This window comes from Urocampus carinirostris, chromosome 14 (assembly GCF_059441175.1).
Source record: "Urocampus carinirostris isolate Australia breed hairy pipefish chromosome 14, RoL_Ucar_1.0, whole genome shotgun sequence".
Lineage (NCBI taxonomy): Eukaryota > Metazoa > Chordata > Actinopteri > Syngnathiformes > Syngnathidae > Urocampus > Urocampus carinirostris.
Window position 1 is genome coordinate 3,907,676 of NC_142362.1, and position 18,403 is coordinate 3,926,078.

Consider the following 18,403-nt stretch of genomic DNA (forward strand, 5'->3'; position numbering starts at 1 on the left):
GATGTCTAGATATAGATAGATCTAGATAGATGTCTAGATAGATAGATCTCTAGATAGATAGATGTCTAGATGTCTAGATATAGATCGATCTAGATAGATGTCTAGATAGATGTCTAGATATAGATCGATCTAGATAGATGTCTAGATAGATGTCTAGATAGATAGATGGATGGATAGATTCCTGGATAGATAGATATAGATAGATAGATGGATAGATCTAGATAGATAGATAGATAGATAGATAGATAGATAGATAGATAGATAGATAGATAGATAGATAGATAGATAGATAGATAGATAGATAGATAGATAGATAGATAGATAGATAGATAGATAGATAGATAGATAGATAGATAGATAGATAGATAGATAGATAGATATAGATAGATCTAGATAGATGTCTAGATAGATAGATCTCTAGATAGATAGATGTCTAGATGTCTAGATATAGATCGATCTAGATAGATGTCTAGATAGATGTCTAGATATAGATCGATCTAGATAGATGTCTAGATAGATGTCTAGATAGATAGATGGATGGATAGATTCCTGGATAGATAGATATAGATAGATAGATGGATAGATCTAGATAGATAGATCTCTAGATAGATAGATCTTTAGATAGAAAGATAGATAGATAGATAGATAGATAGATAGATAGATAGATAGATAGATAGATAGATAGATAGATAGATAGATGTCTAGATAGATAGATAGATAGATAGATAGATAGATGTATAGATAGATGTCTAGATAGATAGATAGATAGATAGATAGATAGATAGATAGATAGATAGATCCTTTCTTCATCCCCGCAGGGAAATTCACATTTCCAGCAGCATCCCTTCGCTGAGAACAATACAATAATAAAGCAAAAGGAATACAATATGCTAATACCCACTGTAGCGTGTTGTATAGAGTATTTAAATAGTGCTACATAGAATACACACAGCAATAAAAGTATGGTAATATGCAATGTAGGGGGTGTGGTTTAATGTGGGCCTTTACTCCGCCGGGTGGAGTTAAAGAGCCTCATTGCATGAGGAGGTTAAGATCTCTTCAGTCTGTCCGTGGTACAAGACTGTGACAGCAGTCTGTCGCTGAAGCTGCTCTTCTGTCTGGATATAATGCTGTGTAGTGGATGTGATGAATTGTCCATGATTGACCGCAGCTTTTTCAGTGTAATAAAATTACTACATTTTGTGCAGGCTTGGTACATGGAATGGCAAAAATGATGTTGGCAAGTTGTTTGGATTTATTTTCATTTTGTTTCTGTCGCATTTTATGTTAGTTTTGCCGGAGATCAAAGAGATCAAAGCCAGGAGAGAAAGCTTACCACGTGTTGTGAGTCATCATTTTATTCATATTTACTTTCTTTTGTCTTTTATGAGCATATTTGGTATCGGAGTAATCCAAAAGTCATTGAAAGTAATCCAGTTAAAGTAACCCTACCCAACCCTGTTTATTTGTATAGTCCTCAACCCTTTATTGACCAAGTATCATACAAGGCGGCTGTAGTTTTCTGTTATTTTATCCATGAAAGAATCAGAATTCATCTAAGTGATTACTTTTGGCCCCCTTTCTCAGAACAACTCAGACTTTTAATATCTGGCTGTCATGAACCAGAACAGGATCAGGACCCAAAAGCGTGACGTTACTCACACAAGCCTTTTATTTTACGGGAAATGGGGAGTCATGTAAGTTAGGCAGCAGTCTGGCATGAAAAGATAGGAGGCCAGAGGCCAACGAGATCAATACCAATTGCCCGAGTTGCTATCGGACGGATGGGGTCGATGCCGGACAGGACGGGACATACAGGATAGATAATGAAACAGGATATCGAAAATAAACAGGACAAACTAGACAGAAACGAAAACTGGGGAAAATAATAAACAGGACAAAAATAGACAGAAACGAAATTGGAAATCGAAATTAAACAGGACAAAATAAACGGGAACTACCGGACAGGAAATACCAACAGGAACAGGACTGAGTCAAAACCCACATCTTGCAGGGCAGAAGTTCGTTGACGGACTGATCGAGGAAATATGAGAGCACTGAGCTCGGTGTCGGGTCAATAGCCGGAGACAAATGGGAAATCAGGAACAGACGAGTAGGATACGGACGAAGACGGGACCGCCGGGAGCCAGAGTCATAGTGCTTTTCCTTGCATATGCAGAGGTTCGCTGACGGACTGACAAGGAGTGACTGGAGTACTGGGTATAAGTAAGGGGGGGATAAATCAGGCGCCAAACGAGTGGGCAGAGGTGAGTGCAATGAGTAATCATAACAGATACATGACCGATCAAATTCATTGCCCCATTGACAATCAAAACTAATAAAGTCATGTTCAAAGGATTCGTTTTTCTATCCATTCATCATCTGCACCGCTTATCCTCAGTAGGGTGGTGGGCAGTGTTCCCTCTAAGATGGGCGCGTGTGCAATCGCGCACTGCTCGCACATTCTCAGTGCACAAAAATCAGGGTTTAAAATTACTCATTAAGAAGCAACTTAAGTCAAAGTTACAGTGCATGAAGGTAAAAATACACGGGTTCCCCTGACGTTGTGTCCTAAATGCGGTATTTTGAAGTCGAGTCGAAGTAGAACAAGTTGAGTAAACTTAGTAGTTTGTCGAGAACCGGCTCCTTCGGCTCGGCTCACTAAAAGGAACCGGCTCTTTTGGGTCCTAAACGGCTCTTCGGGTTGTTTTTGCTTCTTTAATCCCAACATGATGACCAAATATTATGTAAAATTATGCACAAAATGAATCAACAGAAAGAAGGGGGAAATAGAACAAAAAAGAAAAAAATACCAAAATAAAAAAGTAGTGAAAAGCTGAGAAAAAAAGAAATAAAAGGAAGAGAAAAAAAGGAAACATTTTGAAAAAAGCCCGAAAAAAAGAAAAGAAAGAAACGTAAGAAAAAAGTTAAAAAGAGAACAAAAAGAAAAAAGTAACAGCTCGAAAAAAATAAACACAATGAGACTTTTTTCAAAGGAATTTGAAAAATGTAGAAAAAACACGGAAAAAAGAAGAAAAAGTTTGTGTCGCATTCAAATAATTTCCAATTGTATCAAGTGAATCTTGTTGCCAAAATTGTACTTCCACTAAAAAGTTTAATTAAATACAGTTGTGTATCTTGCAACCGACTCAATAAGCCCCCAAAAATGTTAATATTATGCGACGAAAGATACCAGGAAAAAAAAGAAATGAAAATCTTGTGAAAGAATTGTTGTAAGAACAAATGACGTTTGTAGGCCGTACAACCTTTGCAATAGTACATGAGTCAATTCATTCAAAAGAGAAAAATAATTTTGCATTGCCGGAAACTCCACAAAATGTAACTCGATGTCAAGTTTTGGACATGTTTGACAATAAATGAGTTGCCACACTTGGGATTGCTGTTGCTCACTGTTGTTTCAAGCGTTGCTCACCGACTTTGTGTGTCAAAAGTAAGAAAAGGTCAATTTTAAATGTAGTCCAAAAGCAAAGTTTATTTGAGCGCGTCTAAGATATGCCCGTTCTCATGAATTGTCTGACTGAGGCTGCAATCACGACTTAAAGCCAGGAGATGGCAGTAGACGGTAACATATCTTCAAATTTTGCACAGCACCTTTAAATTGAAAAACAAATAAAGAATATTACATTTACATGTCAGATGGTGTATTTAAATATTAGTAAGGTAGTTTACCGAAATCACCGAAATACTACAATACCGTACCTGTCAACATCAGCCAATTGCTCCCCTTATTATAGATTACCAGGGTTAGGTAGGGTTACTTTAACTGGATTACTTTCAAAAGACTCCATTTTGTGCAGGCTTGGGGAGTAACGGAATACATGGAACGGCAAAAATGATGTTGGCAAGCTGTTTGGATTTCTTTTCATTTTGTTTCTGTCGCATTTGATGTTCGTTTTGCCGGAGATCAAAGAGATCAAAGCCAGGAGAGAAAGCTTACCACGTGTTGTGAGTCATCATTTTATTTATATTTAGTTTCTTTTGTCTTTTGTTAGCATATTTGCTATTGGAGTCATCCAAAAGTAATTGAAAGTAATCCAGTTAAAGTAGGATTTTTTTTAATTATTATTATTTTTGGACCCGGTTTATGGGGACCAAAACTACCGGCGAAAAGTGAAAATCTACGAAGTAGCGACGCCCCTTCAAAAATCCTTTTTTTTTTTTTTTATTATTATTTTATATTATTTTTTTTGACCTGCGAAGCTCTGAACCCGCGAATGTGGAACCAAGAAGTAGAGACGCCCCTTCAATAATGCTTAAAAAAATATTTTATTTTATTATTATTTTTTTAGGCCCGCGAACGTTGAACCGCGAAGTAGCGAGGTCCCACTGTATATCATATCACATGGTAACATTTCAAACCTCAAGAGGGCGCTCTAGGCCATACTTGATCATTTCCACCTTGCTGTCTTGTGCGGAAAATTTCCCCCACGTAAAATGCACCCGAGCATTTCACCAAAATGGCTTGCCATAATCATATTTTTCTATTACTATTTTGTCTTTGTTGTATTTTAACCATTGAGTGGGGTTTTACTGTGTTATGGTACTCTGAATGTTTTTATACAGCACCTTGAGTGGCAATTTATTGCCTGAAAAGTTCTCTACCACTACATTTTAGTAATTTTTAATTTGAATTGATATGATTACGACGCGACTACATCTCCCAAAAGCCCCCACGATAATTCCTCCGGAAGTTAATCTGTGTTCCTTCTCACCGCTTCCTCTTTTCGTCAACGGAGTTTAGGTATGGTACCTTCCATATAATTGTGGTTTTCGAATCGGACCTAAAACGCACTTTTGTGAAGCCATCCATTCTAAAAAAACGTTCAGGAACATTCCAACAATGATAGTGGACCACATTTGACGATTATTTTGTTGCCTCAACCTTAATTATGTCTGTTTTCGGGAAATGTGTGTCGCTTTGGAAAGATTGTCATAGCTGTGGTACGAACAAGCTCTCATGCGTTAATTGCGTTAATGGATAATTTCAAAAAGTTACAGGATTTAAAGTGTATATTACTTCGAAATTGATGTATATATTGTCAAATTATTATTGTATATTTCTGAATGAGTAGAAGGAATAGTGCGCTCTTAAAAGACCGACAGCTAGCTTGCTAACTTGCTTTAGCTATCAATCATGAGGAATCTATGGCGTATTTTATCTCCTGATTGACAGATTACGATGGGACGTGTTATCTAGGGGAAGAGAAAAGGAAATGTATATACTTGCAATATAAGTGTGCATATTGATAATTTACTATTTCACATTTTTTAATGTTTTGAATGGATGGTGCGATCTTGAAAGACCGGTAGCTAACGCGTTAACTATTGATGATGTGGAATTAATAGTCAAGTCATGTTTATGACATCATCCCCTGATCTAAAACCCACACGAGGGCAAATAATACATATATTTTCAACATAAAATATAGGTTATTCATATTCTATAGAATAGAAGTGTGTTTTAAGTACAGATTTAAACATTTCCTCTGAGGTTGCAGATTAAATCTCGGGGAAGAGCATTCCACAGCACTGGGGCCCGAATGGAGAACGCTGTTTTCTTTATTTTCCTCACTTGATTTACAGTTCACGATGGGACGTGTGATCAGGGGACAGAGAAAAGGTAGGGGCTCCGTGTTTAAAGCCCACGTCAAGCACAGGAAAGGCGCCGCTAAACTCCGCCACATTGACTATGCCGAACGCCATGGCTACATCAAGGGAATCGTCAAGGTAGGTTTGAGGAACTAGTTGTTTGGGTGGTGAAATTGATAATGAAGTATTGTGGTTCTGGCAGGATATTATCCACGATCCTGGCCGTGGTGCCCCTCTGGCCAAAGTGGCCTTCCGTGACCCATACCGTTTCAAGAAGAGGACAGAGCTTTTTATTGCTGCTGAGGGCATCCACACAGGACAGTTCATCTACTGTGGCAAGAAGGGTAAGAGGAACATTTAACAAGGCTACAACGATTTGTCAATTTGAATCGGAAATGGAACTATTTTAACTTTTACTTTTGGAAAAAAAACAAAGTTTATTAACGTTCTCGTCATATTATCCACTCATCCAGTCCTTCTAGGTGACATTCGCCGCATATCTCTGCCAAACATGAAATTTAATTTAATTTGACGAAGCTGATGTCCTTTGAGTACTGCCATAAGTACTGGCGGCACATGTTGAGTCCGTATTTATGGATCAGGCCATGTTTGTTGGACAGGGATCTCCAAATTTTCTCGGGTGACTCCAGTAGAGTGTCTGGTGGCCCGTCTTGTCTCTGCGCTCAAGCATTGGAAACTTAAAGGCTGCAACAACAAATTGATGAATTTGATTGCTCAAAGCGTTTCCAACCTATTCGATCATCGATTCGTTGTCTCGCGAGTTTTATGAGCCACTAAACACATTAAATCAATGTAAATAAGTGCATTGAATTTGTTGTGGAGTTGAGGACTGTAGCACCACTTTGGTCCGGCAATCACAATAAATTTAGCAATCTGGGTTTGATTTTGGTTAATTGTGCAGCCCTTCTTAGAATTTAGAATAAAATTGACTTTTATTGTTACTGCTGTGTTGGGATTCATTAGGTGACCAAACCCCCCAATTCCAACTCTTAAGCAATGAGGAGGAGGCAATGAGTACCAATGTTGTAAGTCTTAGGTATGACTCGGCCGAGACTTGAACCAGCGACCTCCCAGTCTCTGAGCGAGCGCCCTACCATCTAGGCTACCGAGCTGGTGGTGGAGCTTCTTCACTCTAGATTGAAGAATGTATAATCATCCCATTGTTCGGCGTTGAAATCGTTTGTTGCAGCCACTGAGTTATTTTGTTGCTCCTCACAGCTCAGCTGAATATCGGCAACGTCCTGCCCGTGGGCACTATGCCCGAGGGTACCATCGTCTGCTGCCTGGAGGAAAAGCCCGGCGATAGGGGCAAGCTGGCGCGGGCCTCTGGAAACTACGCCACTGTCATCTCTCACAACCCGGAGACCAAGAAATCAAGAGTCAAACTCCCGTCCGGCTCCAAGAAGGTCATCTCTTCGGCCAACAGAGCAGTCATCGGTGTGTATCGGGAAACATAGGCTAGCTCAGGCCTCACTAAACTGCCGGCCATATTATTTACTATTTTTATTTTTAATAGTTGGGGGCGGGGCTTACACTTCGGTGAGACTTGTGTGTGAAATGATTAACACTCAAATACAGAGGGACCTCGGTTATCGCGGTTAATGGGGACCAAAACTACCCGAGAAAAGTGAAAATCTGCGAAGTAGCGACGCCCCTTCAAAAATGCTTTATTTTATTTTATTATTTTTATTAATTAGACCTGCGAAGCTCTGAACCCGCGAACGTGGAACCACGAAGTGGCGACGCGCCTTCAAAAATGCTTTAGAAAATATTAAAAAAAAAAAATTATTTTATTTTATTTTTTTTAAAAATATTTTTTAAAAAAATTTTTTAGACCTGCGAACTCTGAACCCGCGAACATGGAACCACGAAGTAGCGACGCCCCTTTAATAATGCTTTAAAAAATTTTTTTAATTCTTATTATTTTTTAGGCCCGCGAAGCTCTGAACCCGCGAACGTTGTACCGCGAAGTAGCGAGGTCCCACTGTCTATCATATCACATGGTAACATTTCAAACTTCAAGAGGGCGCTCTGGGCCATACTTGATCATTTCCACCTTGCTGTCTGGTGCAGAAAATTTCCCCCACGTTAAATGCACCTGCTCCCCCAACAGCGAGCATGTCACCAAAATGACTTTGTATTTGCTTGTATTTTGGGAGAAATATAACTGAACAGTCTAGAAATCAGTTTTTATCAAGTTGAAACTATTGTTGCTTATCCAATAAGAAGGTGCGGGGTCCTATCGCGTGTGACACAGAGCTGGGAGAGAGGCTCGGCTTTATCTGAGCCTGAATAATGTCCACCGTCGACGAAATTAAAAGGCTCGTACCGATATCAGTTAAACGTGCGTGCCGATAAATGGACTTCTCGTACGAACCGTGTACGTGATTGTTTGATCAAATATTAAAGTTGTATTTGGTGTCGTGGCGCTCGTAGGTGTGGTTGCCGGCGGCGGCCGTATCGACAAGCCCATCCTGAAGGCGGGTCGTGCCTACCACAAGTACAAGGTCAAGAGGAACTGCTGGCCTCGTGTCCGTGGTGTGGCCATGAACGTAAGTGTCCTCGAACGCACCGCGACGCCGCTTGCTAGCGTGCTAACGCGACGCTCCTCACGCAGCCCGTGGAGCATCCCTTCGGCGGTGGTAACCATCAGCATATCGGCAAGCCCTCCACCATCAGGAGGGACGCGCCCGCCGGACGTAAGGTCGGTCTCATCGCCGCCCGTCGTACCGGCAGACTGCGTGGAACCAAGACGGTCCAAGACAAGGAGAACTGAGTTTGTTCAAAGTAATAAAATGCAAAAATTCATCCCGAGCGACGTCGTTTGTTTTTATTTTACAATTGGTGTTGACGACAAACGAGACCTTTGCCGGCTTTACAAACGCAGTCATAAGAACAAGCGTGAGTTGCGTTTATTAGAATACATTTACCGTAATAGTGTTTTTTTTCCTGAGAATTTTCTCTTGATGGCATTAAGCGACACACTAACAGCTGAAGTTAAGAAAATAAGTTATAGGGACTTGATGGCAACCCTCATAAACATTTAATTTCTCTCACCTAATATGAAGCGCGCCCGCATTTCTCATGAGTGCCTCGTTCCAGTCTTTGCTTTATTGCATTTAACGGTTCCTGCGTATCCTTGAAGTCTGAATTCTAAAAGTTAGGCCTTAAATGGCAGTAGAATGTCTTCAATCCAATTTCCGAAAGTCTTAATGTGTACACATTAATAAGATTTATAACTGATTGAATTTAAAAGAATTAGTGAAGTCATTTTTCATGGATCATGATAAAAAAGCCTTATGAATGTAGCAGAAGAATGCTATGAATCTACTGGTTGTTTGTAGTCTGTTTTGACTGAGGATCCATAATTTACTGTAAGAATCTGCTTTTTGTTTTCCGTGTTTAAAACTTGGGAGAGTGCTGTTTCGACTGGACCAAAATGTAATATAGAAAAATGGTTTAAAACAATCCTTTGTTCAACATGTTCTCTAATTCACATGGCGTTGTTTTGTTTGTTCAACTATATTTAAAAAAGTCTTGAATTTGAATTGCTTTGAGCTGTCAGAACCCTGTTCAAGCATAACTACTTTCTCTTTGATCAGGCGTGTCTGTTGGGATTTCTATCCAATTCTGGCACACGATCAAACAAAATGACAACTTGTCAACAACAGCTTTCTTTTCCTTTGTTTTCTGACCAGCGCAAGTCTTGTTTTGACCCCAGCTTCAACTGCGATGTAGGTTATTAGTCAAGTCTACTTGTATAGCCCATAATCACAAAATATCTCAAATGGCTGTACAGACTTATTCCACTATCCCCTACATAGGGGCAAGGGAAAACTCAAAAACCTCAAGTCATGTTTATTTGTGACCCCCTTAATCACAAAGAGTCTCACAGGGCTGCACAGAACACAGATTATTGCAAACTACAGACTATTATGACACCATCCCCTGATCTAAAACCTACACGAGGGCAAGAAAAAAAACTCAAAACTTCAGTCATGTGAAGTCAAGTTATTTATGACACCCTTAGTCACAAGGACTGCAGAGACTATTGCGAACTACAGACCATTATGACACCATCCCCTGATCTAAAACCCAGATTAGGGCAAGGGAAAAAAAAAATCAAAAATCTCAGCATGAGGAAAATGAAGACCGCAAATGATTTAGAGGTAGGAAAATGAGTGCATTTCGGGCCGAGTTCGCGCATAGTTTTAATTATGAAGCTCAAGTCTTAGAAAAAATCCAATCGTCATGCGAGACCAAGTGGAAACCTTCGCCTGGAGAAGGATGAGCACCACCAGGCTGTACTTGCCCAAGACGCACCAGAAAATGGTGCCCCAACTACCTATGTGGTTAAAAGATCCCGTCATCCCCCCTACCTACCAACCCATGTGTTCTGTTTCATTTTCTTCATGGGATCTACCCTGACAACTTCAGAAGGGTTTCTTTTGCCGCCTTTGACAAGCTGTTGTCAGAAATAGTAAAAATCACCCTTGGAAGGTCTTTAGCGTGCATGGTGCGCAGATCTCTTGGACTGCCGAAATCACCTTTCCTCCGTACAATTAAAATGTGAAAATCCGGGTTTTTATCAGGCTCGGGCTTTTTTTACCATCTGGTCGGGATGGAATTTTAGGCCCGATCTTACCTCTAATATGAGGTCATCCCTCGTCGTGGACGACCAGACTGCAGTTGACATTGCTAGACCATCTACAGACAACACAGGGAGCACTGGTTTCGGGACCGAGAGGTCACAGAATTCCTGTCACCTCAGAGTTTTAATGTCGAAGTATCCTTTTGGGGAAGACACTGAACCCCTGATAAGCAGGTAAGCATCACTCTTCACTTGTGTGTGTGTGTGAGAGAGAATGGGTAAGTTTGAAGCACATTGTATAGCGATATGGGGCCATTATAAACATTTAATTTATCTCACTTGATATAAAGTGTGACTGGAAAAGTGCTAGAAAAATAGACCATTTACCCTGATTCCTATGATATACAGGTAACAATCTCCAGTTGACGGCTTCCTGAGATCAACATCATTCATAAACTATTAGATTAGATTAGATATGTAACACTTCCACCGAGGTTGAATTTCTCATCTCAGGTGGCCAGCACTCCACAGTACCAGGGCCCGAAGGGAGAACGCACTCGAACCTGCGGATTTCTTCTTGGCTCTTGGGATCAAAAGTAGACCAGCATTTTCAGAGCAAACATGGGAGGGAATTAAATCTGAAAGATATGAGGGAGCAAGTCCATGCATGAACAGAACCTTCAAATCACATCTTAAGCTAGCCAATCCAGGTTAGCTAAAATCGGGGTCATGTGATCCAAATTTCTTGTCTCAGTTAAAAGCCTGGTGGCAGCATTTTGTATCAGGTGAAGGCTCTCGATTTTGGACTTCGGGAGACCGGAGAGTAGCGCATTAGTCATTGAGATGGGACGCATCGATTATAATCTTAGCATCCGACTGAGACAGCATAGGGCAAATTTTAGCAATGTTGCTAAAATGAACAAATCCGGTTCTAGCGATATTCTAAAAGTGAACCTGGACAGATTGGGGTCAAATGTGACACCTAGATTTTTGACCGAGTCACTTGGCAATATTATATTTGTCAAGGTTCACGCATTGTAATGCCCAGGCCATATTCAAATATGTAATGCTCCAATATTCCCAACGCCAAGGACAGTAATCCCTTTCTATAACACAATTTACTTTCCCCGGTTTTCGCAATTTCACAGTACTGCATTGTGTTTTGCATTCTGATTGGCTAAACCGTATCCCCGCTTATTGGCTGTCATTTTAGTTATCGGCAAGAAACATTTATGCAATACTTGTAAAAGTACTGTTAAAAATGTATGACTCTGTAGAAAGGGTTTGTTCTATGGTTTGAGTGTTTAAATTGAGAAAAAAAGGTTTTTCCCGAGATTTCTGTTGTGAAATGTGTTCTGCATTCTGATCGGCTAAACCGTCTTATTGCGTATTCTTGTTTGACATTAATGTAGTTATTTGAAAAAAATAACCAGGGGTGTCCAAACTTTGGAAAGCAGGCCAGATTTATCAAGTTAAAAATGAGTGAGGGCTGACTATAAAGCCGGCCATTCTTTGAACAGTCTGAAATTCACCCTCTGGGAAAGGTTTGCAGTATTTGGCGATCGTCTTTATAAAACAGGTTTAAAGCGTATGGCTCGTGGGCCAGATATGGCTCTTGTGTATGTCTCCCTGAGAATCAGAATGGTTTGGTCCAGTATATAAAGGGCATGGTTTTGAAATCACTTTACAGTCAAGCTGTCACACTGACAAACCCTGTTTTGGCTCTAAATGCTAAGGAATCCTTTATGTGGAAGCTTATTAAACAATGTATATTCACTGTTAAGACACTTTGATAAAAACCCACAGAACAAACAGTAAACACCCTGACAGCAACTAAGTACACAGAGCAATTTGATTGAGAGAGCACTGGGGGTGGTTGGAATTTTGCACATTTCTTTCTGGCATTATTATAATTTAGTAAATGTTATCAAATCATCTAACGTTACACAGTAAAATAAATTGCTTTTGTCTTGAGAGCGAGTTTGGCGGTTCTGTTAAATTTTGCCTTAAAAATGGTTTTGTACAGCCCAATTCAAGAACTTTTCAATGTCAATCTTTCCAGTATCTTCAAAGAACAAAATCCTGCGGCAATCCAAAGTTTTTATTTTTTTTATTTTGATGACTGAAATAAAGTCACTATCTTGCTGCTAGCACATAATTTACTATTTTCAGCTGTTCCGATCCACAATCTTTTTGTGTTAATGAGCTGCTATTAAGCGGCACGGCGGATGGGTGGTTAGCGCAGAGCCCCATGTTGGTGAGGTCCAGGGTTCAATTTTAGCAATCTAGCCTCCTTGTGCCAAAAACATGAATTTCAGGTTAATTGTCCTTAGGTGTGAATTGTCTGTCTCTGTGTCCCCTGCCTACTGGACTCAAGCACCCCCGCGACCCTACTGAGGATAAGCGGCGAAGAAACTGGATGGATGAATGGGCTGCTATAAACTGACATGAATTCTGCCATTCTGCTTCAACAAGACAAGCAGTTGGCTAGGTCACACTTAAAAAAAACAGTCCGTGTGTAGGGTAATAATCGAGTTCAATACGGTTGAAAAATGATGTGGCATATGTATTAGACAGCAGAAAAATGAGCCCAAATTGGAACTCCAACAGCAGATTGCCCCGAAAAATAGGAAAGTACAAAAACATTTGGTGCATAAGGTTTTATGAATGACAATATATTAAAAGAAAATCTGAGGAGCCGTTTAGGAGATGAAAGAATTACAGTAGCTCTTCTCAGTTCTGTTTTTAGTCTGATTCTGGCACACAAACGCACATGACGACAACGAGCAGCCACGCCGGTTTTCTTTTCCTCGGTTTTCTGACCGGCGCAACTATTCTTTTGCTTCTAGGCTAAGCCCTGCCCACTGGACACATCATAATGTATACAAACAAATGAAAGTGTCTATTGACTGAGCTTCAAAAGAGGAGGTGGGGGGAAAAAGGCAATGATTCTCCAGCCAAGAACTGATTTTCAGCCGAAAAGAAACTGTTTTCTAAATAGAGCCGTCTTGTGTGCAACCAGTAGGAGTCGGTGAAGCTCCAGTCGACAAATTTAAAATGAAAAGCCACCAGAGCAGGCTTGTCAGCATCTAACACTTTTCTATTTTATTAATTTATTGCGTGGCCCCGAGAGCCAAACTGCCAAGAAACATGGCCATGGCAACAACTTCAAGCATTTTCAAGCACTTCACCCCAAATCCAAGTACTTGAAAACGGCATTAGCTCAGAAGCTAGAGCGCTCATCTTGGGATCAAAGGACGCAGGTTTGATTCCCAGCTCCTCCGTGTTATTTGTCAAAGTATCCTTGAGCAATGCCCCCAATAAGCAGGTAGTCACCTTGCATGGCTGACTCCCTATTGGTGTGTGAGTGTGTGTGAGCGGGTAAGAGTGAAGCACATTGTAAAGCGCTTTGGGAGGTCTTCATTGACTTGAAAACTCCTATAGAAATGCAGACCATTTACCATTGAAATACAAATATTTTCAAGGATTTCAAGCATCCGTACAAACTCTGGTTCTAGATTCAACAGTAAAGATGACACGGACCAAGATTCCATGTTCTTTATTTGCTAAGGGCGCAATGCATTTTTTTTTTGTTATATTTCTGTGCACAAAAAAAAAACCTCACAAAGTGAAAGTCCACATCGAGACTGTAGCTCCAGAATTCGACATCACACCATGGCCAAAACAAAAGTCGGCAAAAAACAGGGCGCAGATTAGAACTCTGTACAGTCAATATCTTCTTTAAAAATAACCAAAGGACAAAAATGTTCCTTTTAAATCAAATTCTATTTTTTTTTCCGAGAAATACGACAAAATAAATTCTATAAAATAAGAGCAAAATATTTAAATAGAATACGGTGGGCAGAATATTTTCATTTGCAGGAGTATTTGGTATGTTTTAGACGAGGAAACGGAAAAGGGATTCGAGTTAGCGATTAAATACAGTATTGAACTGATGTTTACTGTTTGACTACAGACCCACTAGTTAGTTGCCATGTGACTAACCAGTTACTATTGGTGAGCGCCTGGTCGGTGAACCCCGACGGTCTCCTTAGACGGAAGTTAGGAACCACGCCATCCATGATAAGCCGCAAAGATGGCCGCCAGTGCAGCCATTCGGTTTGCATATGTTCAATTCTGGGGTTTGGGGGGAGTTTTTAATCCAAGATGTCTATCCCGTCGGCGAAACCCCCGTTCCCAAATATGAAGGATTATGTGTGCGATCGACGAGCCGCTTCGTCGTCCGTCGGTTCAAAAATATTGCCCTCGTTTTAGTGGTGTAGAAAAGAAAACAAAACCAAAAAAACCCTAAATCACACGCCCCCTTGTGGAGATGCGGCGTAAGAACAGCTTCACCTCGTTATAAAACATCTTCCCTCGGGCTACACTAATCTGGTGAGAAGCCATGCTAAATGTTACAGCGTACTTGACCCTTTCACGGCCGAATCTGGAGGCCATCGAATACTTACCGGTCAGGAAACTGAGGAAAAGAAAGACGTGGTTGCTGCTCACAGTCATGTTTGTGTTTGCTGGAATCTGAGAAATGAAGTATTACGGGATACCAGCAGACACTCCTGATTAAAGAAGAGAGTTGTGTTAAATACATTTAAGTGAAAAGATTCATCTAAAATGCTCATATCGGATAAGAGGAATTAAACGCTTATGATTGTTGCTACGGAGTCTATACTCTTATTTTCTTAGCTTCAGCTGTTAGCGTGTAGCCTAAATGCTATCAAGCGATGCTTCTCTTAAAAAAAAAAAAACTTAAGTACATGACTAACTGTATCGAACACTTGCATTGTAAGACCAGCAATTGTTATTTCTGACCCAAGCTGTGTTTACAAAGCTAGCATTGACATTTATGCTACACGCTAACAGTTAGCTAAAGCTAAGGAAATAACACTATTTTGTTGATATAAGTAATATGGTTTTGATAGCAACAATCATTGATATTTTACTTATCTTACTTGATATGAAGAGTGGGCTGCAAATCCTAGCTTTTTTGATGAGTGCCTCGGTCCAATCTTTTTGCTTTATTGCATTTAACACAACTCTCTTTTTCTTTCATGACGAGTGTCCGCCTTTACGACCACCGCTGTTTTTAGTCCAATTCTGGCACACAAACGCACAACATGACACAACGACAACTTTCTTTTCCTCGGTGTTCTAACCGGCGTAACTATTCTTTTGCCTCTAGGCTAAGCCCCGCCCACTGGTTACATCATAATGCATACGAACAAATGAAAGGGTCTATTGACTGGGGGTAAAAGGCAATGATTCTCCAACCAAGAACCGCTTTCACACGTCAAACAGCGTCAAAGCCCACCGAGGCGGTCGCAAAAAAAAAAAACTCGACACCAGGGGGAGCTAACGAAGAACAAAACGAAACGGTGATCATCACAAAAGCATCCTTTTGCTTCGGTGTCTTCTACAGTTGGAGCATCCCCACGGCTGGAAAACAAACTTACTGCGGAACATGGGCAATGAAAAGAAAAGTATTTCGATTTGGGGCAGTTTTTTTTTTCCATTTTTTAAACTTTTTCTCCATATATAGCATCCGTTATTGTCCATAGGATTCTGCCACCTCTTTCCCAACAGCCAAGCACAGCGAGTGATGCTACTGGGCGATCCCACCAGTCTCAAACATGAACATTATGTACACCTTTCTACATCATCGCCAGCTCTCGGGTGAATTGTTTTTGGATTTTTTTTATTTGACTCGTTTCTTTTCTTTAGAATCTCTGGAATCGACTCCTTCCGCTCCTGCGACGCCCCCTGCTGCCCCCCTCTGAGAAACAAAGAGCAGAGGAGGAGAAAGAGCGGGAGGACAGAGGCTCCAGGCACGGCAGAGGAGGGAGGAGGCGGTAACGGGGGCTTCGGAGCCAGGGCCGCGTTACTCCTTAGGTAAAGGGGGAGCCGGTGCGGAGGCGGGGAGCGGGGCCACCTCCTCCGCGCTCTCACAGTTTTCTTGTGCTCTCGGGCCGGGGGCGGGGCCGGGAGTCGGGGCCTGGGCGGGGCCCGGGGTGGGTGCCGAAGTCGGGCCGGGGCGCTGAGGGTTGTTCATGTGCTGCGCGGCGGGGCCCGTGTACGGTTGCCCGTGAGGGTGGTTGTTCTGAGGAAGAGACGCACATTTCAGATACAGAAGACACCTGGCCAATGTTCCCTGTCATTTTCCTTACGGTCTGAGCGTTCACACAAAGTCAGTGAGCAACGCTTGAAACAACAGTGAGCAACGGCGATCCCAAGTGTGGCAACTAAGTCATTATCAAACATGTCCAAAACTTGACATCAAGTTACATTTTGCTGAGTTTGGGGCAATGCAAAATTATTTTTGAATGAATTGACTCGTGTACTATTGCAAAGGTTGTACGGCCTACAAACGTCGTTTCTTCTTACAATTCTTTCACAAGATATCCATTTCTTTTTATTTCCTGACATATTTTGTCGCATATTATTAAGATTTTGGGGGGCTTATTGAGTCGGTTGTAAGATACAGAACTGTATTTAATCACATTTTTTAGTGGAAGTACAATGTTGGCAACAAGATTCACTTGATATCATTGGAAATTTTTTGAATGCAACACAAGCTTTTTTCCGTGGTTTTTTTCTCCTTTTTTAAATTCCTTTGAAAAAAATCTCATTGTGTTTATTTCTTCCGAGCTGTTACTTTTTTCTTTTTGTTCTCTATTTACTTTTTCCCTACACTTCTTTCTTTTTTTTCTGGCTTTTTTAAAATTTTCCTTCTTTTTTTCTCTTCCTTCTGTTTCTTTTTTTCCTCAGCTTTTCACTACTTTTTCATTTTGGTATGTTTTTCTTTTTTGTTCTATTCCCTCTTCCTTTTAAGTTATTTTGTGCATAATTTTACATATTATTTGGTCATATAGGGATAAAAGAAGCAAAAACAACCTGAAGAGCCGTTTAGGACCCGAAAGAGCCGGTTCCTTTTAGTGAGCCGAGCCGAAGAAGCCGGTTCTTCAAAAAAGCTCTACTGACTTTACTCAACTTCGTTCTACTTCGACCGTGACTTCCAAATACCGCATTTAGAACACAGTGTCAGGGGAACCAGTGTATTTTTACCTTCATGTACTGTAACTTTGACTTAAGTTGCTTCTTAATTAGTAATTTTGAGCCCTCATTTTTGTGCGCTGGATCGATTTTCTTGTACGCGATTGCGCACGCACGCAGCTTAGAGGGAACACTGCACCTGGCTACTTGGAGCTGATGTATATATATCCCAGAGCCATATCCACTAAGTGGGAGGTGGCTAGAGTCAAAAACACATTCTTGACTCCTTCTGGGAGATTGATTTTGAGGAGGGGATTCCCAACCCCCTCGCTCAACCAAACTGATGTGTTGCAATATCTTGTTGGGAGTCATTAGGTGGGGCTTCGCAGATTTTCAGTTTACGCGGGGGATTCGGTGATACTGTAATGTATTTTCAAAGAATAACACGCACCAATAGCACCAAATTGGCCAGAAAATTGAACATGCACCTTATAATCCGGTGTGTCTTATTTGTGGACAAAACTGCAAATGTATTACCATGTTTGTGGAATTATTGATCAGTTAATACATTTACGCTAACCACATTAGCATAACAATGGTGATCAAACCAAATGGATATGTTAAGAACCCCGAATCGCGAGGAACATCAAGTTTATTTACAATTGCATAACATTGAATGCAACAGGAATGAAATTCTGATTGCAGCAGGAAGAGTGCCGGATCTTATCTATGAGACCACTAGGGATACAGCCAACTCATGAAAAGGCATTAGGTCTAATCGTCATAGTACACTATTTTTAGTCACAGTACCAGATATCAGAGTTAAGAGAATGTTGTTTGACTTATTCTCAGTTCAAACTATCGTAAGTGATAGTGTTTTGAATACGTGCGGCCATGCGTTGATATCTTTCAGGACGACAGAATTACTTTCCACAATGCCTTTCTCTTCATTCAGTTCAGAATCTCGAGTGCTTCATAAAAACTAAGTGTAGGCTGTACCATAGATTGGTTTATTACCTGAAAATATTGTCACAGCCCGGCCCAAAAACAACAATAACGATTTGGTACCGTGACTAAAAAAAAGTTGTTGAGGATATGAGATCTAATGCCTTTTCATGAGTTGACTGTATCCCTAGTGGACTAGTGGATTTGATCTGGTGCACTCCACGCTGTGTC

General features: G+C 40.7%; 2 protein-coding genes and 1 pseudogene across 3 annotated transcripts in view; 1 reads left to right on the forward strand and 2 right to left on the reverse strand.

Moving 5' to 3' along the window:
* The first annotated feature begins 4,695 nt into the window (after positions 1–4,695).
* On the forward strand, positions 4,696–8,445 carry rpl8 (ribosomal protein L8). 2 transcript variants are annotated; one of them, XM_088352742.1, is made up of 6 exons: positions 4,696–4,762; positions 5,605–5,748; positions 5,813–5,954; positions 6,850–7,068; positions 8,068–8,183; positions 8,249–8,445. In XM_088352742.1, the coding sequence occupies exons 2-6, from the start codon at positions 5,611–5,613 to the stop codon at positions 8,405–8,407; spliced, it is 774 nt and encodes a 257-aa protein (XP_088208868.1). In that variant the 5' UTR covers positions 4,696–4,762; positions 5,605–5,610; the 3' UTR covers positions 8,408–8,445. The 2 variants fall into 2 exon arrangements, with proteins under 2 accessions (XP_088208868.1, XP_088208869.1); XM_088352743.1 differs by lacking the exon at positions 4,696–4,762 and adding an exon at positions 4,830–4,962.
* Positions 6,129–6,301, reverse strand: LOC148352469 (small ribosomal subunit protein uS14 pseudogene; annotated as a pseudogene).
* A 5,320-nt stretch (positions 8,446–13,765) lies between the features above and the next one.
* The window catches only part of usp9 (ubiquitin specific peptidase 9), a 45,413-nt gene continuing 40,775 nt past the window's right edge, over positions 13,766–18,403 (reverse strand). Inside the window, exon 46 of the mRNA XM_088352253.1 lies at positions 13,766–16,334. Coding sequence (XP_088208379.1) covers positions 16,116–16,334 — 219 coding nt within the window. The 3' untranslated portion in view covers positions 13,766–16,115. The remainder of the gene's footprint in view (positions 16,335–18,403) is intronic.

Coding starts and splice junctions, on each gene's coding strand:
- rpl8 (XM_088352742.1), top strand. CDS start 5,611: ATGGGACGTGTGATCAGGGGACAGAGAAAAGGTAGGGGCTCCGTGTTT. Junction 5,749..5,812: donor ACATCAAGGGAATCGTCAAG/GTAGGTTTGAGG, acceptor TGGTTCTGGCAG/GATATTATCCACGATCCTGG. Junction 5,955..6,849: donor CATCTACTGTGGCAAGAAGG/GTAAGAGGAACA, acceptor TGCTCCTCACAG/CTCAGCTGAATATCGGCAAC.